Source organism: Balaenoptera borealis, assembly GCF_965194805.1.
Source record: "Balaenoptera borealis genome assembly, chromosome: 4".
NCBI classification, from domain to species: Eukaryota; Metazoa; Chordata; class Mammalia; order Artiodactyla; family Balaenopteridae; genus Balaenoptera; species Balaenoptera borealis.
Genome location: NC_138861.1, coordinates 8,713,488 through 8,736,023, shown reverse-complemented (window position 1 = coordinate 8,736,023; position 22,536 = coordinate 8,713,488). Strand labels below are relative to the sequence as shown.

The 22,536-nt window shown below is 38.5% G+C and overlaps 2 protein-coding genes across 2 annotated transcripts in view; one reads left to right on the top strand and one right to left on the bottom strand.

The window, feature by feature from the left end:
- SMIM31 (small integral membrane protein 31) overlaps positions 1–13,500 on the bottom strand; it is a 46,599-nt gene extending 33,099 nt beyond the window's left edge. The window contains exon 1 of the mRNA XM_082391831.1: positions 6,422–13,500. Within this exon, the coding sequence (XP_082247957.1) occupies positions 6,422–6,533 (112 nt within the window). The 5' untranslated portion in view covers positions 6,534–13,500. The remainder of the gene's footprint in view (positions 1–6,421) is intronic.
- The window catches only part of LOC309628501 (tripartite motif-containing protein 75-like), a gene marked incomplete at its 5' end in the record, with an annotated part of 418,183 nt that overhangs the window by 133,728 nt on the left and 261,919 nt on the right, over positions 1–22,536 (top strand). The window lies entirely within an intron of this gene.

Below are 22,536 nucleotides of genomic sequence, written 5' to 3'. Positions count from 1 at the left end.
AATCTGAGAGTAATTAATACTGAAAATGATCATGTAAAGTGGATCTCCTTTCAGGGCAAAATTTAATAGAAGACAGAAAAAATAATTTGAATGGACATTTATCTTGAAAAATGACACTTAAAATAATAAAAATAAATTTGCTGAATCACTTATTTAATAAAAGGCAATTTATAATTGCAGCTATAAGCTAATTTTAGCACAACGAATGGATGAGGCATTGATTTGAAGCCATAGCTTCATACAACACACTTTACTTGTGATTTTCACAGCACAATTTTATGAAAGATACCATTTGCAAAATATATTCAAGACTTCTTCAGTTTTCTGAGATGTCTCAGTCTCTCGATGTTCACTTTATTCCTTTTTGAAGTTTCTGTATATCCTCTTCTACATTTGGTAGGCAGTCTAACTCTATTAAATGTTCATTTGTCAATGGAGTCCTTACCGTTCCCTGACATCAGGTTTTTATCTTTTCCATGTGATGTCATCTTGTAGTTCATTGGTATTGAATATGTTGTATTGCTGGATATTTAAAACAAATATGTTGACTCAGTGTGTGGACTGACTGAGTAAACATTTTCTGGGTTCTGCAGTAAATATTTTCCTTTAGTTTAGGATGAACCTCATTGTTCTATTAAATTCCTAATCATGAAGACTTCAAAACAACTCCAATAGCAGCCTTCCCTCTGCATTTTCATGCTTTAGTTCAGGTAATTCTCACTTCAACTCTATGAGGCAGGTGTCATTATTATACCTAGTACATGAAAAATGAAGGCTTTGAGAATTTGTGTAATTTTCCCTAAATCCCACAGTCACCAATGGCAGAGCCAGGACATGAACGCAGGAATCTTAATAACACAGTTTTTACTCTTGGCTGAAACGAGATGCTAGCCTTCTCCTCACCAAGACTAACCACTTCTATTTTTCCTACTTTTATTTTTCCCTTTTCCTGGATTTCTTTATCTACTTATTGGAAATTTAGTTTTATCTTGTTATATATTTTTAGCCAATTTAAATTCTTTGTAGGAAAAAAGAGAGGTACATGCATTTTTAAAAAAGCAAATAACTTTTTCAAGGGAATCTGGAGAGAAAGTGCACAAGGTTCTGGATCCTGTGACCTAGAGCCTCACTTGGGATCTTCACTCATTAGCTGAGTGGCCTGAGGTCAAGGTTAGAGCTCCAATGTCCTCACTTGTAAACAGTGAAGTTATTATTACCTCTCTCATAAGGTTATTTTAAGATTAAGCACAATAATACATCTAAAGTGCTTGGCATCTTGTCTTTTACATGGAAGGCACCTAATAAACATTTCTATCATCACTGTTTTTATGCTGACAGTGAGACAGGTCTTCCAGGAAACAGTGTCCTGGGCTGGGAAAAAGCAGCCCTACTTCAGTCTAGTTCCACTACCATTATGTAACATTTATTTTTCTCAATTTTTAAGTCACGAAGATGAGACAACCATTATTATTTTCAGGTTGAGTGGATTCCTAAAACTTCTTTGGAGAGGCACCATCTAAGTTAATTCTGTAATGATCAAGTTACAAATATTTTATTAATTTGAAGATAGACAATATGGCATTGATGTAAGCACCTATGACTCTCAAAGGAGAGCAGTACAATCCTGGGATGACTAATTCTGGGTGCTCCTGTAATGCTAGAACCTGTTGGTGTGATTAGAAAGTCCATGGGGGGGCTTCCCTGGTGGCGCAGTGGTTAAGAATCCACCGGCCAATGCTGGGGACATGGGTTTGAGCCCTGGTCTGGGAAGATCCCACATGCCATGGAGCAACTAAGCCCATGCGCCACAACTACTGAAGCCTATTCGCCTAGAGCCCGTGCTGTACAACAAGAGAAGCCACCACAATGAGAAGCCTGTGCATCGCAACGAAGAGCAGCCCCCGCTCGCCGCAACTAGAGAAAGCCTGCATGCAGCAACAAAGACCCAACACAGCCAGAAAAAAAAGAAAGTCCACATGGGACCATGCTTTTGATCACGGTGGTGGTAGGTGAAGCTTCCTTGCCCAGTCAAGATTTCTTTTGGGCTACATGATTTTCTACAGTGACTGATTTCTGTTATTTGGACTCATATTTGCAAACAAGCACTGTATGTTATGTTTCACCTTTAAATTTTAAAATATATCATATGGTCCAGAACAAAAGCAACATTCTTAAGTACCTCTGAAAGGTCAAAGGTAGATGATCTATGTAAATTCAGTTAGGGATCAAAATAGCCAGACTTCTTCCAGTGAGAAGAATTGAACTGACAGTCTTTGAAAATCTTTCTCTGGAGACTTCTTACAGTAACAGGGAAAAATGTGGGTTCTTGGTCAGTTTCTCAATAAATACAATTTTCTGAAATATCTCAGGGCTTGGTCATACCTTATACCCTCTTTTAACAAAGAAAGTTGTCTTAACTGTTCCCTTATAAAAAGGCTAGAGTAAGAGAATTGAGAAATGTTAATTACAAATGAGATAGTGGATCTACAAACTATTAAGAGCTGCAGAAATCTTGGCAATACTAAAATATTCTGATTTTTAAAGAGTGACTCTCATAACCAATAAGGACCTACTGTATAGCACAGGGAACTATACTCAATATTTTGTAATAACCTATAATGGAAAATAATCTGAAGAAGAATATATATATATATATGAATCACTGTGCCGTACACCTAGGACTAACACAACATTGTAAATCAACTATACTTCAATTTAAATTAATTAATTAATTAATCTAATTAAATACAGTTTTTTTCCTAAAAGAATAAGAATGGCTCTCAATGACTCTCAACTCTTCTAAACATATAAAATATTTTCTTGGGGCTTCCCTGGTGGCGCAGTGGTTGAGAATCTGCCTGCCAATGCAGGGGACACGGGTTCGAGCCCTGGTCTGGGAAGATCCCACATGCCGCGGAGCAACTGGGCCCGTGAGCCACAATTACTGAGCCTGCGCGTCTGGAGCCTGTGCTCCGCAACAAGAGAGGCCGCGACAGTGAGAGGCCCGCGCACCGCGATGAAGAGTGGCCCCCGCTTGCCACAACTAGAGAAAGCCCTCGCACAGAAACGAAGATCCAACACAGCCAAAAATAAATAAATTAATAAATTAAAATAAAAATAGTTTCTTAAACCTTAATCCACCCACTCCTGACATGTTAGGACCTGAGGCAAGACTGCGCCGGAGGCCGAGGTCCTCTCCTCCTGCTCTGGGTCTGCCCTGTGCCCCGCAGGGCCTTGCTTACCGGACGGAACCTGGGCGCCCAGCCACGTAGCCAAGCTCCCTCCTCCCCTGCTGCACACAGATGAGCTTGGCCCCCTGGGGCCTGCAAGTGTCACATCTGTGGCTGGGCTAGTCTTCTAGACCATGGTCGTCACCTGGAAGCTTGTTAGAAATGCAGAATCTCAGGTCCCACCCACACCTACTGAACAGTAGTCTACTTTTTCATAAAATCTCTAGGTGACTTATGTGCAAGTTAGAGCTTGAGAGCCTTTGCTCTCACGTGGGAGGTTGAGGTCAGAGGCACCCATCTCAAGTTTAAGAGACTCCCTGTTAAAATGCTTTGTTCGTCTTTTGACCTCTGAAAGACTTGAGAAGATTCTGGCCAATGATCAGTTCTGTTCAATTCCTTGTTGGGCTTAAGGTACATTCCAAACTATAGTTGATTTTTCATCTTATACATTTAATTTTTTTCGGTCAGGTAATTTTCCTTAAGCTGTTTTCTTAGTTGGAATGCACCCCACCCACCCTACTCTGTCAATATCACCTGCACCAGGGTGGCCGTCTCTTCCGTGAAGCCCACCGTGATACCCCTGAGGAAGAGCTTCCGTTCTGACCCCATCCTCCTTAGTTAAAAACTCTGGTAGCCCATTCACTGGGTCTGCTCTGGTTATACAACTGAATCCCCACGAGACTATCAGCTCCCTGACATAGGAGCTGAGTCCCATTCAGATTTAGATTCTCCATTACCCATAGCTGAGTCTATTAGATTTTAAATAAACATGTGAAATTAAATCTGCCTCTCAAGTTTATTTTTGTGGCTCCTGCAATTCTCTGCTTGTGCCAGAAAGGATATTAAAATAGTCCTGCAATTCTAATGAAGGTAGATTTTACTCCTGGGGCTTATCACATTTAGGAAGGTGTATACATTTTGTACTTTTATGCAGAATTGTGCTTGGCACTGACCTGGTGGTCACGAAGGGAAGCAAGGGTGTTCTTCGATGAGAATTCTTGGGCAGCTGGTTCTAGTTCTGTTAGTTAACAGTATTCAAATGGAGGAATTGCTTTAGCTTGGAAAGTAAACATCAGATATAGGAGGAATAGAGCTGAAGAAAAAGGAAATTATGAAAAACGGAATACAGAAGTGTAAAGGAAAGGTAAATTTCTATGACTGGCCCAGTCTTCTGGCTCTCCGTGTCCATGCATCATAACTGGGGAGTCACGGGGGTGCAGAGAGGGGGCAGGAACTTGGAACTGGGAGTCTCTGCTCTAGTTTTGGCTCTTCTGCTAATTAACTGAGCACCTGAGAAACTCACTAAACATTTGTGGGCCTCTGTTGTCACATCTGAAATATGAATAGTTGGTCAATGCTTCTTAACCAGAGATGAAAGCTAGAAAAATGGGGGGTAGGGGGGCTTGTTTAAAGACACGTGGCCAGGTGGGACACCCAGAAATGCCTATTTGCTGGGTTTGTGATGGGCCCCAAGCATGAGGTGCCTTTCTGATATTCATTTCTGGTTAAGCATCAGTAAATTAGATGCTCTCTTAACATTCCTTCTAGCTCAAATATTCCCCGATTTAATGACTACCAGCCCCGTAGTGAACGCATGGTTAGGAGTCTACGTGTCTGGCAGACACTGCTGGTTGTACCCCTCTTCCTTTAGGAACAAAACCCAAAGTTTTTGCTCCGCACATGCCTTCCAGAATAACTGTTACATTTCCCAGCTTTCCTTTGGGTATGTCCATGGACTAAATTCTGGCCAAAGGGAAGTGGTAAGTGTAGATTCTGGGAGCGCTCTTAAAAGACAGAGGCGTGCCCTCTTCCTTCTTCTTGCTGACTGGCACGCATAGATGATAGTGGAAGACGGGCAGCTGGGTCAGTGCTGGACATGGGAGCTGCCATCGGACATGGGAGGGAACCAGGGCGGTGTGGCCTGGGTCCAGGACACCAGGGAGTCGTGTCAGGCGGGAACTTACTACCCCCAGGCTTCCTTTATGTGTGACAGAAAGACATTATTATCTAGTTAAAGTAACTGCAATTTTGGTTTTACTCTTTCTTTCAGCCAAACCCATTTTAAACTAAAACAATATGGAGCATGAAAAAGACTTTATGGACTCCAATTATGCTTCCCAATCTTCATGTCAGCACGAATTGGAATGTCTATTTACTGTGGCTTCTTGTTTTCTACTTCTATAAGTGTACTATGCTTATAAGACAGAGAATAATATTGTCTTTTACAGAGAGCACTTCTTTCACAGCCAAAAATTGATGGAGAGGTATCATAATTTTAGGAAACACAGTTTTCTTTTTATGATTTTATCTTATTCTCTACAAATATATATTATTTCCTTGGCATATGCCATATATATTTATATATATATATATAAAATTTTTGCCCTCAAACATGGTCAGTCACCATTAATTTTGTGTGAAATTTGGTAGGACCTGAACTACAGTGAAATACCAAGAACTGCCATTTAAATTACATATTATTGCTAATAATTGTTATTATTGGCAATGAGCAAACATGTGGTGTTGAGTTTTTTAAACGCTTCTACATTTTTTTTGAAAGTTTGGGCTTTGTCAAGAGGTCATTAGGAAAAAACCTTTAATTCTTTTCCTTCCCATTTATAGTTGAACAAAAATGCACACCCACACACACCATATATGTATACGATAATGGAATTTGTTTCTTGTGAACTTGCATTTAGCCTGTGAAAATTACCTTTAACGACTTTGAAAGATATTTTGCTTTTTGCACATGTTAAGTTTCTGATGGGGGACAGGGATGAGGGGCAGGGATGGGAGGATGGTGAAAGAAAAATTATACATATACATATATATATGTATATATATACATATAATTCAGGGCATAAGACCTGCAAAATTCTGGGATTAAAAGTCATGTGAATAATCATTTCCATTTCCAAACCTTTCTTAATAAATAATGGTAAAATGCCACAGTAGATATTTCAGGCTATTTAATAAAACTCTCTTTCTCTCTCTCTCTCTCTCCTCTCTGTCATACACACACACACACACACACACACACACACACACACACACACACACACACACCCCACACCCCAAAACAAACTCATTCTCACATACAGAATAGAAACTAAACCAAATCAAATCATAGAGAATGAAGATTGGGTGGGGAAAGGAAACGGGGACTATTATGAAGAGCTCTCTCTGTTTACCTTCATTCCTCTCATCCGGGTTAGTGTAGATGGAAGCCAGAGTAAAGAAGGAAAAGATAACAAAAGCCAATAAAATGAATGCCATCTCCAGGTTGGTAAACGGAAGCTCCATGAAAGACCACAAACTTCTTCGCCTGCAATAGAAAACAGACACTGGCTTAGTATACTGTGGTCCAGAGAGAACTTGTTGAGTAATAATTTACTGTAGAATGAGATTTACTAAAACTTTTTAAGATACTTCTCTGCACCTGGAACAATACACTTGGCACTAGCAGAAATGGAGGGTGCTCTCGTTTTTTGAAATTTGGCATCAGTATTGGTGTAATTGAACTTAGACTCTTCTGTGTAGATTGGAGGAGAACATGGAAGTCTGAATGGCAGAGTCAATTTATGTTTTATGAGTTTTTTGGACAAAACCCTGGGAGTAAAGATAGAGTATATTTCATATCATGAAGGAAAAAATAGTGTTGGTTTCTATCTCACTGACCACACCCAAGTTCAGAGTAATGTTCTTGTGCCTGAAGTTACCCAGCGTTTGCCAACCAGGTGATAAATCTACAATTGAAGCAATTTTTAGTGAAGAAACCATAGTCTTCAGAGTAGCTGGATCAAACTCAACCCAAATAAAGATAAATGTGTTAACAATTCAACCATGAGAACTTCCAATCTCAGACTCAAAAAAGGAGAGCTCATGTACCTAGAAAGGAAAGCATAGTTCCACTGGGGGGAAATTATAACATCTAGTTGGAAATAACCTCATCTTTCTGTCTTTCAATGTTTACTACATAAATGTAAAATATTTAAAACACTGCAGACATATGTGGGAATGTTATAATTTTAAGAAGACCCAGAGAAAGAGATTTCACATCCTTCCACTGCAACTCATTACAAATTCTTTATTTACTGTCTATTTTAGGGAAATAACTTATTGGGGTCTTTCACTTAAGGGTTCAGTCTCCTTTAAATATATTTTTTAAATGACTTCATCATATCCTGTAGTTGAGAGACAAGATTTGAGGTGAGAGTTAGGTTTGCTCTCTTTCCTAATTGCAGTCTTCCAGTGTTGCTGTAACAGAACAGAGGTGGGTGAGGGGATAATAAGTTCTTAAAAATCTGCTGGTTTTGAACAGATTTCTGATTCTTTTTTTTCTTTTGGACATACTTCTTACAATTGACAATAGTTTGGGGGAATATTGATCAGAAGTCTGTAGCTTTTCGTAGTTTTGTAGGACAGAAAATTGGACATGGAATTTATGTGTCATAGGTATGCACATTTTAAGATAGGAAGAATACTACCAAGGGGGTTAAGATGTATCTTGGAAATTTTTCACATCAGTGCACATTGGTTGAGCTTATTCTGGTTACTGGGACCTGAGCATTCTGGAGTATGGCTCTACTGTCATTTAACCACTTATATTGATGGGAATTTGGGTTCCTTCTAATTTTTTGTCATTGCCAACAACACAGCAGAAAATATTTTTTTGTAAATGTAAATTTGCACACAGGTACAGATATCTCTAGGAAAGATTTATAGAAGTAGAACTGCTGGATGTATAAAATTTTGAAATGTTGCTTCACAAACTTCCCTGAAATTTACAACCATATCAATACTATATGTAAAGAACTGGTTCCCAAATCCTTCCTCAACACTCCCTCTTTAGGTTTTTTCCCCCCAATTTGAAGTTAAAAATACTATCTCATGTTTAAATTGACTTTTCCCTGATTTCTAGTGAGGTTGAACATTTTTTTCATGTGTTGATTTATTATTTATACAGTTTGCTCTGTGAATAACTTGTCTTTATCTTTTGCCCAGTTTTAAACTGGGCATTTGTAATTTTCTCACTGATTTGTAGACACTCAATATAAACTTTGGATAAAAAATTCCTTTCAATCTATCTCTTGTCTTTGTTTATGATGCTTTCTGTTATTCAGATTTTCAAAAATTTAATTATTAATTTTTTGGGCTGTGCCATGTTGGGCAGCTTGTGGGATTTTAGTTCCCCAACCAAGGATTGAACCCGGACCCTGGCAGTGAAAGTGCCAAGTCCTAACCACTGGATTGCCAGGGAATTCCCTCAAAAATGTATTTTTAACAAAGTTAAGTCCACCTTAACTGAAAAGCTCTTGTCCATCTCTGCTCTCATTCCTAGCTGTCTCTGGTGTCTTGCCATGTCTGGGGTAGGGATTAGAGGTTAATTATTACTTATGACTGCCAGCACCTTGTTAAAAACTTGATGGTGCCAACACATCTGCCTCACCATTGCTCATTGTCATCTGTCCCCTGCCGCACTGAAACCAAGCTCACAGTTACACACTCGGATGGAGAAGACGTGGGGAGAGGTTGTCCAACACAGTGATTAAGGAAAACAAAACTGGGTGTTCCAGGTGGTTCAGGGAAATCAGTGTAGGAAAAAGTGATTATGTTATTCTGTGGTATGTCCAGATCTATAACAGTTGATGGATTCTGTTTATTTCTCTAAGAATGTATTGATTTTTAAATTATTTATTTATTTATTTATTTATTTATTTATTTATTTTGGCTGCATTGGGTTTTCATTGCTGCACGCGGGCTTTCTCTAGTTGCAGCGAGCGGGGGCTACTCTTTGTTGTGGTGCATGGGCTTCTCATTGCGGTGTCTTCTCTTGCTGTGGAGCACGGGCTCTAGGCACATGGGCTTCAGTAGTTGTGGCGCATGGGCTCAGTAGTTGTGGCTCGTGGGCTCTACAGCACAGGCTCAGTAGTTGTGGCACACGGGCTTAATTGCTCCGTGGGATGTGGGATCTTCCCAGACAGGGCCTCAAACCCATGTTCCCTGCATTGGCAGGTGGATTCTTAACCACTGTGCCACCAGGGAAGCCCTGTATTGATGTTTTTCATTACTATTGTGTTCCCAAAACCCAAGGTATATCTGTTAGTAGAGACAGAGGCTGTCACATCATGTTGACGTTAAGAATCTGGGCAGTATTATGGGAACTGGCTGTTAGTAAGTCACCTTGGCATAAGTAAGTAGAATTTAGTGATTTATTCAAATGCACAAGTCTTTGCAATAAGTAAAAGAATGTTTTGTGATTTTTATAGTTAGTCAACATGTTATTGGCTGCTTCCAAAGTCACATATACATTTTTCTTCTTACATCATTTATATATTTAAAGATAAGAAACAGCCTTAGTTTTGTAGCACAGTTTTCAATTTACAAAAATATTAAACAGCACAGAGAGGTCGGTGTACTCTCCCCCTGTCTCTGTGATTTCTCTTATTATTAACATCTTGCATTAATGTAATACATTTGTTACAATTAATGAACAAATACTGACACGTTATTAACTGAAATCCATAATTTACATTGTTTAATTCTTTGCATTGCACAGTTTTGACACACGCACGTCAATCGCCGCTACTGTATCGTACAGAATAGTTTCTCCTGTGCTTCCTTTACTCATCCCTGCCCTCCAAACTTCTCAAGTCCTGACAACCACTTATCTCTTTACTGTCCCTAGTTTTGCCTTTTCTAATTGTCATAAAGTTAGAATCATATGGTCTGTAGCTTTTCAGACTGTCTTCTTTCACTTAACAATTAGTATTTACTGTATGTCTTTTTATGGCTTGATAGCGCATTGCTTTTTACTACTGAACAATATTCCATTAGATGGATGTACCACAGTTGGTTTATCCATTCACCTATTGAAAGACATCTTGGTTGTTATCAGTTTTTGGAGATTATGAATAAAATTGCTATAAACATTCGAGTGCAGGTGTTTGTGTGGACGTGATTTTTCAGTCTAGGAGAATGTTTGACGGGTCATATAGTAAGACTATGTGAAAACTGCCAACCTGTCTTCCAAAGTGGCTGTACTCTTTTACACTTCCACCAGCAATGAATGAGTCCTCCAATTGCTCTGCATCCTTGTATCAACTTGGTATTGTCAGCTCTTTGAATTTTAGTCATTCAATTGGATGTGTAGTAGTGTGTCACTGTTTTTTAAATTTGCATTTCCTTAATAATATACAATGTTGAATATCTTTTCACACACTTATTTGACATCTCTGTATCTTCTTTGTCAGATCTTTACCTATTTTTAAATTGGGTTGTTTGTTTTCTTACTGCTAAATTTCAAGAGTTCTTTGTATATTTTGGATCCAAGTCTTGTATCAGGGAAATGTTTTCTAAACAATTTCTCCCATTTTGTGTCTTGTCTCTTCATCCTTTTAACAGTGTCTTTTGCAGAGCAGTTTTTAATTCTAATAAAGCTCACTTACTACATTTTTTTCTTTTATGGATAATGCTTTTAGTATTTAGTGAGTACCCAAAAACTCATTGCCAAACCCAGGGTCATATACATGTTCTTCTATGTCATCTTTTAGAAGTCTTATAGTTTTGCCTTATTAAAGGCAAAGATTCTTTAAATCTAAGATTCATTTTGAATTAATTTTTGTAAAAGGTATAAAGTCTGTGTCTAGGTTCTTTCCATTCTTCTCCTTCCTTTCCTCCTCTTCCCCCTTCTTCTTCACATATGGATCCCCAATTTTTCAAGCACCATTTGTTGAAAAGACTATCCTTTCTCTACAGTATTACCTTTGCTCCCTTGTGAAAGATTAGTTGACTATTTGTGTGTGTCTATTTCTGGGCTCTTCATCTGTTCCATTTTTTTTTTTTTTCATAGAAACTTATTTTGTGGCGGCTATTTTATAACACTTTGAGCACCGTCCTTCTTGTCCTCAGAACTACCTTCATATTAATTATTTTAAGATATCTCAACAAACTGAGGCCAGCTCTTAATCCTGGGTTATCAGCCCTCGCCCTGGAGAGCCTCCGTGCATGTCCTCTGTCATGATGTGTAAAAGCAGCCCCCAAATTCAATACTGAGCCAAACTTGCTTTTTGGTAAAAAGAAATTCAGATGGCAAACAAAAATAGGGAAGTAGGTATAAAAGTAGTTGAGTTCTGTAGCACCTTAACAAGACCCTTCTACCCTAGTTCTATTCATCCTTCACCTCCCAAAGGAGCTGCACCTCCTCTTCCAAGTCTTTCCTGACTACTTCAGCCCCAAGCGTTCTCATTCTTAGATGGATTTCCCTAGCACTTGATTTCTATCGTCTATCTTACTTTCCATAAGGAACACACATTAGTAAATATTGACTGCACCTCTCTTTTGTCCCATTTCCCTCTGGGAGAGGGTAAAGTTCTTGAGGACAGAGGCTCTTGCTTTTTTGCCCTCTCCATGGCACCCACTATGATTTCTGCCCAGAGGTTAACACCTAGAGTTGGAAAGATACAATTAAAAGATTGATAGAGAGCACAGATTAAAAAATTAAACACATATGCAATCGTGTGCATAAGAAATATAAAAGAAAGTAGTGATGTTAGTTTAGGAAAGAAGGAAGGCTTCAGGGAGAAATCTGGACCTTAAGCTTGGCACTAAAGGAACCCCAGTTTTCAGTAGAGAAGAGAGGCAAAGTCAACCCAGAGAGAAAGGAGTAATTCATTCAACACATGCCTTTTGAGCTTGGCATTATGCTAATTTGTGTGGTGAATGTGGTGTGTTCCAAGGAAAAAGAACAAGATAAACTCAAAGGGCCAATATTGCCAGAACAAAGAGTTACAGGACTCCCATCACTCTGTCACAATGTGACCACTGCCATGTCCCAGAGCCCCCCAAGCAGCATGCCCTGTCCCTTTCCCATCCCATATAAGGAAAGACATTGGCCCCATTTTTCTCCCGCTCAGCACACGGAAAGTATACGTACTCTGCCCAGTCAGCAGATGACTTGCAGGTTCCCTGGCTATAAAAACAGACAAGCCACCCGTGCTCATTGTCAACTTTCCCTGGCTACCAGGAGGTCAGCCCGCTGTTCTTGCAGGGACCCTTCTCTTTAACAAAGCTCTATCTTCCTTACGTTCTGCCTCGTGTCTGGAAATGCTTTTCCAACCCATGCTTGGCCCAGGAGATGGTGAAGTGAGGTGATGTGAGGAGAGAGCTGCAGGAGGGGGACACAGGTGAGATGTAATTAGCATTAAAAGGGGCCACGCACTGCTTTAGGAACATCACTGCTTTTAACTCCTTGACTCTTCATACTAACTCTGTAAGGTAGATACCATTATTGTCTCCATTTCGTAAGTGAGGACCCTGAAGTACCAAGACAAGTAAAGCAACTTATCTTAGACCATAAAAGTAGGCAGAGTTAGACTATCAAGTCTGGCAGCTTTGTTCCAGAATCTTCACCCTTAATCAATGTACTATACTGGCACTCAACCCACCAACTAAACAAGTAAGCTAACCAAACCCACCCTTATTCCTTTCTCTCTGGGTTGACTTTGCCTCTCTTCTCTACTGAAAACTGGAGTTCCTTTAGTGCCAAGCTTAAGGTCCAGATTTCTCCCTGAAGCCTTCTTTCTTTCCTAAACTAGCATCACTACTTTCTTTTATATTTCTTAAGCATACAATTGTGTGTGTGTTTAATTTTTTAAAAAATTAGTATTGGAGTATAGTTGGTTTACAATGTTGTGTTAGTTTCTGCTGTACAGCAAAGTGAATCAGTTATATACATACATATATCCACTCTTTTTTAGATTCTTTTCCCATATAGGTCATTATAGAGTATTGAGTAGAGTTCCCTGTGCTATACAGTAGGTCCTTACTAGTTATCTATTTTATATACAGTAGTGTGTATATGTCAATCCCAATCTCCCAATTTATCCCTTCTTCCCCTTCCCCCTTGGTAACCATAAGTTTGTTTTCTACATCCGTGACTCTGTTTCTATTTTTGTAAATAAGTTCATTTGCACCATTTTTTTTAGATTCCACACATAAGCGATATCATACGATATTTGTCTTTCTCTGTTTGACTTACTTCACTCAGTATGACAATCTCTGGGTCCATCCATGTTGCTGCAAATGGCATTATTGTTTTTAAACATGTGCTCTCTATCAATCTTTTAATTGTATCTATCCAACTCTAGATGTTAACCTCTGGGCAGAAATCATAGTGGGTGCCATGGAGAGGGCAAAAAAGCAAGAGCCTCTGTCCTCAAGAACTCTACCTTCTCACTCACAGAGGGAAACGGGACAAAAGAGAGGCACGGTCAATATTTACTAACCTGTGTTCCTTATGGAAAGTAAGATAGAAGACAGAAATCAAGTGCTAGGGAAATCCATCTAAGAATGAGAAACCTTGGGGCTGAAGTAGTCAGAAAGGACTTGGAAGAGGAGGTGCAGCTCCATTTGGGAGGTGAAGGATGAATAGAACTAGGGTAGAAGGGTCTTGTTAAGGTGCTACAGAACTCAACTATCTTTATACCTACTTCCCTATTTTTGTTTGCCATCTGAATTTCTTTTTCTTACCTTATGCTAGATAGTGGAAAAGATCATATTGAATAGGCAAAGGACAATTGATAGAATTTAAGATGAGGCCTTAGTTTTTATTTAAATTCTATTAGAAAGTAACTATAGGTCTTTAGTAGCACAACGACATGATGAAGCAGCATTTTGAGAACGGTAACTGCATCTCCATGTGAAGAATAGACTGAAGGAAAAGAATCATGTTTGGAAAAAACTTGGAGTGACTTAGCTCTGCATTAGGTTCAGCAATTGAAATAGAGAGGAAGGGGTGAAGCTGAAGCCGCTTGGAAGGAAGAACAGGAGGGTTTGGGAGGTTTGCTGGCTATATGGGGTGCACGGGGTGCCCCGACACTAGTTAAGATGCCATACAAGGAGGAAGAGGGGAGATGAAGATCACTGGAAAAAAAGATCCACGGAATCATGGGAATTCAGCGGTAGAGAATATTAATTTCTCAAACTTGCTCAAGGTTAGTAGAATAAATTCTCATATGTTTCACAGTCCTTCAACATTTGGAAATTAGATTGATCACGCTCGTGCTTCTTCAGAGAATATGAGGACTATTCCGTCTGTTACAGCAGCTCAGAGAACAAAAAATAATTTTTATTGCCAGTACCTTATGAGGACTGATTGTTCCTGAAAAAATAGAAGGAAGATAACAGAGGAGAAAAAGAAATGATGCCATCTAGCGGTGACCAAGTGCTGTAGGTCGGAACAAGAAATGAGGAGGAAATACCCAAGGTCGCTAAGGTTTCATTACAGTACATGGTAACCGACACACACCTATGCAAACAGTCTCCCATAGCCTTGAGCTGTCCCACACCCAGAATATCCACTGACTTTAAGGTAGCTGTTTCTAGCAGGAGGCATCCATTAGCATTTTCTACACATGTAGATCATAGACTGTGAGTTATTTCTAGCTCATCATACTGGATGCTGTTATTCTAGGTATAACGAACGCAAGGTTTTCGTTGGATTTTAAGTAGAAATTGAAAGCTGAGTGAAAGGATGTGGTAGGTAATACGTATTGTTAGATATCTGTGAAACCGAGTTCCCTTACCAAGTTTATACTCAATCTCCCTGTCCGAAACTTTATTCCCTTTCTTGTGCCCCCTGACCTCAATCATGTGCTAACCGACCACTAATCAACCAGAGTCAGGTGACTAAAGTTGATGTCGTCAATAACATAGTTAATGTAATAAAACTGCTGTTGTAGGTATCATCGTTAACTTACAAACTCAGGCTGTTTCTCCAGGGCAAGATGAGCTCACAGACCCTGAGCCGTGGACCACCTGGCCAGAGAATCTAAACCAGAGACATTCTGACTCCTGAACTAGATTAAGAAATGTCACACGATGATTAATCCCAGCTTCTTCATTCTTCCCCTTTAAAACAGAAAGTATCTCTGACTCCTTTAAGCATTCTGAACAAGACTCACTTGCTGCAGGGAATGATTGCCTCCTTTACATGGTCTGAAACCAGGAACATCTCTTTGTGTTGTATGTGTGGGATGTAGATGGTGACACACATGTTTCTGTCATGTTGTAAATATCATCTACCAAACAAGGCCTTGAACTGTAATCCCTTCCATCTCTGAGACAACAATAGCTACACATCAGTCTCGTATATATGCTCCTGAATTCCCTACTCAGCCCATGGGCTCACTGTTAAGGACTGGATGTCTTTGTCCTCCCAGAATTCACATGCAGAAGCCCCAATGTGATGGTGCTGGGAGGTGGGCCCTTTGGGAGGTGGTTAGGTCATGAGGGTGGAGCCCTCAGGAATAAGATTAGTGTCCTTACAGAGACCCAGAGAGCTCCCTCACCCCTTCTGCCATGTGAGGACACTGTGGAGAGATGGACATGTAGGAACCAGGAAGCAGGCCCTCACTGGACACTGAATCTGCCAGTGTCTTCATCTTGGACTCCCCAGCCTTTAGAGCTATGAGGAATAAATACTTGTTGTTCAAGCCCCCCAGTCTGTGGTGTTTCTGTTATAGCAGCTCAAATGGACAAAGACACTCATGGTGGAAAATGGTTTTCTTGGTTACACTTGTACTTGCTAAATGACAAGCGATATGTCCCCAGCTCCTGTCACTGCTGCTTCTACTTACTATTTTCACCTGCTAAATGTCTCTTTGATATTCTCAGTCTTTATTTTGGATTCCATCATGTTGATTTTTCTCTTTCTTGGACAACACCATATTTCAAGCCATCTTCTCTTTTAACTTTGACTTAAAAGCCATCTTCTCCTTGAGAATTTTCCCCTAAATCATACTTCAGGTTTGAAAAGAAACTAAAGATCACCTTGCCTATACACCGTGCAATGGTTGATCCTCCTTAAACTGTTTTGGTGGAATAGATGTCCCGCCTAAGCTTGAATTCCTCTAGTGACAGGGGACTCACTACCTTTGGAATCAACCTATTTAGCCTCTGAGTAGCTCTGCTGAGTAGAAAACTCTTTCTTCAGATGAACTGAATTCCTTGTTCCTGTGGCCATTACCACTTAGTTCCTGAATGCAGAACTGGCAAGTTCCCCTCTCATGTGAGGGCTCTTCAAATATTTGAAGACAATGAATGTATACCGTGTTGCTTGCCCTCCCCTTGTGTCTTAACAAACACTCCTCCTATGACGTAGTTCTGTATCCCTTTTTGCCTGTGGTTTCTCTCCTTTGCTTCCACATCGTTCTGAAGTAGGGTGGAGTGCTGAGCTGAAGGCACTGACCGGGGTGAGGCGGCCAAGGGTATCAGGGCTGCAGCACCCACTACATCCCAGCTCTCTCATTGGCCAACGGTCTGGTTGTGCTCAGGCCGAATTTAAAAAGTAGTATACTTACTCTCAGACTAAACCCCCTGTGTCTTTCTCATCTGCATCTCTACCAAATTGTCAAATCACAATTCTTGTGTTTGATACTTTTATAGTTGGTTGCTTGGTCCTCAATATTTTACCCACTAAATTTCCTATTGATAGATTCAGCTCCTCTATCCTACCTGTTTAAGACGATTTTGGCTTCTTCTCCTACCATCACACGTAGTTGCAATTTCTTTCAACCTTATGTCATCCACAAGTTCAACGAGTGGGTCTTTTATGGCTGCATTTAAATCTTTGGTGAAAATACTGCCTGGGACAAAGTTCTCTAGTCCATAAGAACAAGCTAAATATACTGTGACTATTGGATTTGCTTAATCTACTAGTTTAGGGACCTTTTTTTTTTTTTTTTGAGTTTTAGGGAGAATGGTATGAGATAAAGCACCTTGAATAATCCCTTACATTTGGTGGGTGCTTAATAAATTAGTTATTGAAATATATCCCCCTCACTGAAATTCTTAAGTCTAATTTGCCTTTGCAGATCTGTTCTTTATAAAAAAAATAATGCCTTTAATTTTAATCTGTATCTCTATTTGGTCCATCTTTTTTAAATTCTCAGGTTTCAGCTACGTACTTATTTTAAAAGTATACTTTTTCTCATCCTTCCTAATGTATTTATTGGTTTTAAATTCATTTAATATCACTTTCTGGGTTTCTAAAGGGTGATTTTAAAATAACATTTAATTAATTAATTAATTAATTTGGTTGCACCGGATCTTAGTTGTGGCTCTCGGGCTCCTTAGCTGCTGCATGCATGTGGGATCTAGTTCCCTGACCAGGGATCAAACCCAGGCCCCCTGCATTGGGAGCGCAGAGTCTTATCCACTGGGCCACCAGGGAAGTCCCTTAAAATAACATTTAATTTGTGACTGTAAAATTTATATTTGTTTGAGAATTTTGTAAAATAAAGAAAAACAGGGGAAAGAAAAATCATAGAAGGGTGTGTGTTTTTATTTTGATACTCTCAGTGAATTACTTAGGATTTATAGTGCTGAAAGCAGCATTACCAAATTTGCATTTCTCTAAGGTGTGGATTTCCCAAGGTTTCTTTTTCCCTTCCTAAGGGTATATATACTGTATTTAACTCAAGTTCATGCTAAGAATACTAACTTTCATTTTTTTCTTTAGTCCTTTTGTCTCTAGTTAGATATTCATCCCCTAAGCAAAACCAATCAGAATCCCTCTGTGATTGAAAAATAATAGATCTCCAAAGTCTTTTCATCTCAGGGCCTTTTGAGCTCTATTTTTGCCTAAGGAAAGCATGAATGCAGGTATCTTTAGATTTTTCTCTTTACTTATTCTTCAAAGTACTTCGCTCCTCTAGGCAGTGCAGAAGTAATCCACCCACAACTGAGTAACTCCATAGCCCTTCAGCCTCATAGAGTTTAGATGACTCGTGCACTGCATATAAGCAGATGTTTCAAACCTTGTTTTATGGGTGGGCTCTGATTAGGCGCTGTTGAATATTTTCAGTCCTTTTGGTTGAATTAGACATTTATTGAATCATTTTGGTTGTATTGTATATTCTTTAAAATAGAAGAAGGTTTTATTTAGAGCATTATACCTATACTTCCAGTGTCTCGCATTCCAGGTTGATGTTTGGTGTATCCACAGTTTTGGGACTCCCTAAAACTTTGCAGGGGCTGTCCTGTTTTTGCCATGCTTATTGCCATTTTAAGGCAGACGTATTTACAATCACCTCCCAAACATAAGCTTCACGTTTCAAAGTTTCTGTTTAAAGTCAAAGGTGGTTTCCCATTTTGTGACTGCTTGGCCCTGCAGAGTGTTTGCTGTGGGCGTGTTGGGAATGGGGAAGTCTGGCTGGGGTGGGGTGGCTCTCTCCCAAGTTCTCCTCCCTCCCGTTAACCCCTCCTGTAATCCTGGAACTGGGAGCCAAGACAAAGCACCAGACACTTCAATAAATCAAGTCTGATGTCCTGGGTAGGGGTTACCTGTCGCATCTCATGGAGTTCTGTGGTAGTGGGCCACAGCAGAATCTTACTGACCTCACTCTCTGCAACTAGAGACCCTATTATCAGCATGAGTATTTGACTGTGGCTTTTTTTTTTTAATTGTGTGAGTCAAGGCTGTGCTTTCTAGAGTGCTAGATTTCAAAGGGCAGAAATTCTTCCTATTTTTGTAATTACCTTTGTAAAATTACAAGATAAGCCCTGGAAGGTTCAAAAGCAGTTTATAAATAATTAGTTTGTGATAACAATGATGGCTTAATAATAAAGATAAGATGATCATATGAAGAATAGAAGTCATTTCAAGAAAACAATTTAATTTGTCACATGGAACTCTTAAACTGACATTTTTAGTTTATTTCTTTGTATTAGTAATAGTCACAATAATATTTCTCTGATAAAGTTATACTATGACACGAAGCTCAATTACTAGTGTTATAAATCCTGTGACTGTTTTTTTAGGAAGAGTTGGCACTCAAACAGTGTACATGAAAATATGGTAGGTCTCTAAATGGGCAGAAAAATAACCAAGGCACTTTAACCCTTTGGCTTAAGATAGCAATAAAACCTTATCATAGCTGAGCAATTGTGCTTAGACAAAATATATAATAACAATATTTCTAAGCTGCAAGGAACTTAAGAAATTTTATTAGACAATAATCTCGTGCATCCTTGGAATTTTGTATACCATTTCTCAAACTTAACATGTTCAAAACTGAATTCCCACTTCATCTCGCTCCTAACTTTTCCATTCATAGTACTTCCTTTCTCATTTTACAAAAACTCCATCCTTCTGGTCTCTCCGGACAAAATTCTTCAAGTCATCCTTGACTCTTCTCTTTCCTTTACACTGCTTATCTTCTTCCATCAAGAGATCCTGTTGGATTTATCTTGAAAGTATATTCTGAATCCCATCACTTCTATTGCAACCACCCTGATTTGAGGCACTCTTAACTCTTATTTAGGTTTAATGAAATAGGCTCCTAACTGATTTCTCACATTCTTCCCTTGCTTTTCTTAAGTCTATTCTGAAAACAGCATTAAAAAAACTCATCATACTACACTTATCTGCTCAAAATTCTGTTATAACTTCCCATTCCACTCAGACTAAAAACTAACATCCTTTTAATGGCCTCTTAGAGGACTGTACGTAATCTGGTTCTCCTTGTGTCTGTGACTTTCTCTCCTACTTTTCTTCCCCTCACTTACCCATTCTAGATACACCCCACTTAAGCCAATGAATAGGTCATACAGACAGAAAGTCAAGGAAACAGCAGCCTTAAATAAACTATTAGACCAGATGGATTTAATAGAATTGTACAGAACATCCCATCCAAATGCAGCAGAATACACAGTCTTCTCAAGTGCACATGGAACTTTCTCAAGAATAGGCCGTATATTGGGACATAAAACAAATCTCAATAAATTTAAGAAGATTGAAATCATATTAAGCATCTTTTCTGATCACAGTGTTATAAGACTAGAAATAAACTGCAAGAAAAAATCACAAATATGTGAAGACTAAACAACATGTTCCTGAACAACTATCGGGTCAATGAAGAAATTACAGGAGAAATCAAAAAATTACCTGAAGACAAATGAAAATGAATATGCAACACACCAAAATCTATGGGATACAGCAAAAGTGGGACGGAAAGGGAAGTTTATAGCAATAGAAGCTTACCTCAAGAAACAAGAAAAATTTCAAATAAATACCTAAAGGAACTAGAAAAATAAGAACTAATGAAGCCCAAGTCAGTAGAAGGAAGGAAATAATAAAGATCATAAAGGAAATAAATGAAATATAGACTAAGAAGACAGCAGAAAAGGCCAATGAAACTAAGAACTGGTTCTTTGAAAAGATAAACAAAATTGACAAACTTTTAGCTAGACTCATCAAGAAAAAAAAAAGGCTCTGATAAAATTAGAAATGAAAGCAAATAATAAGAGACTATTATGAATAGCTGTCTGCCAACAAATTGGACAACCTAGAAGAAATGAACAAATTCTTAGAGTCTTACAACCTTCCAAGACTGAATCATGAAGAAATAGAAAATCTGAATAGATTGATCACTAGTACAGAGATTGAAACAGTAGTCAAATCAAAAAGCACCCAATAAAAGTCCAGGACCAGAGGTCTTCACAGATGAATTTTACCAAACATTCAAAGAAGATTTGAAACCTATCCTTCTCAAACTGTTTCAAAAAATTGAAAAGAAGGGAACACTCTTAACTCATTTATGAGGTCAACATCACCCTGATAATAAAACCAGAAAAAGACAATGCAAAAAAAGAAAATTAAAGGCCAATATCTCTGATAAACAAAATATAAGCAAACCGAATAAAACAATACATTAAAAGGATAATACAACATGATCAAGTGGGATTTATTCCAGGGATGCAGAAGTGGTTCAACCACAAATCAATCATTGAGATACACTACATTGACAAAATGAAAGATAAAAACCATACGATCATCTCAATAGATGAATAAAAATATTCAACACCAATTTATAATAAAATTTCTCAATAAAACGGGAAGGAACATACCTCTACATAATAAAGGTCATATATGACAAACGCACAACTAACATCATACTCAAATGGTGAAAAGCTGAAAGCATTCCCTCTAAAATCAGGAACAAGACAAGGATGTAAACTTTCACTACTCTTATTCAACATAGTATTGGAAGTCCTAGCCAGAGCAATTAGGCAAGAAAACAAATAAAAGGAGTCCAAATTGGAAAGGAAGAAGTAAAAGTGTCACTATTTGCAGATGAAATGATTTAATACATGGAAAACCCTAAAGAGTCCACCAAAAACTATTAGAAATAATAAACAAATACAGAAATTTCAGGATACAAAATCAACATACAAAAATCTCTTGCATTTCTGTGCACTAACAATGAGCTAGCAGAAGGAGAAATTAAGAAAAAAATCCCATTTATAATCATAACAAAAAGAATAAAATACCTAGGAATAAATCTAACCAAGGAGGTGAAAGACCCATACACTGAAAACTATAAGACATTCTTGAAAGAAATTGAAGAAGACAGAAATAAATGGGAAGATATTCCATGCTTATGAATTGGAACAATTAACATTGTTAAAATGTCCATATTACCTAAATCAATCTACAGATTCAATACAATCCCTATCAAAATCCCAAGGACATTTTTCACAGAAATAGAACCAAAAATTCTAAAATTTTTATGGAGTCATTACAGAACCTGAATAGGCAAGGCACTCCTGAGAAAAAAAAAGAACAAAGCTGGAGGTATCACACTCCCAGATTTCAAACTATGTCACAAAGCTATAGTAATCAAAACAGCATGGCATTGGGAGAAAAACAGATACATAGATCAATGGAACAGAATTGAGAGCCTAGAAATAAACCCACACATATATGGACAATTAATTTATGACAAAAGAGCAAAGACAGTCCTTAAAGAAAAGACAGTGCTTCAATAAATGGTATTGGGAAAACTGCATAGCCGCTTGCAAGAAAATGAAACTAGACCACTATCTCACACCATACACAAAAATCAACTCAAAATGGATTAAAGACTTGAATCTAAGACCTGAAACCATAAAGCTTCTAGAAGAAAACTTTGGCAACATGCTCTTGAACACCAGTCTTAGCAATATCTTTCTAGATATATCTCCTCAGGCAAGGGAAACAAAAGCAAAAATAAACAAATGGGACTACATCAAACTAAAAAGCTTTTGCACAGCAGAGAAAACCATCAACAACAAAAAAAGGACAATTTACTAAATGGGAGAAGATATTTGCAAACAATATATCAGATAAGGGGTTAATATCCAAAATATATAAAAACTCATACAACTCAACAACAACAAAAAATACAACCCAATTTAAAAATGGGTAGAGACACTGAATAGATGTCTTCCCAAAGAAGACACAAGATGGCCAACAGACACATGA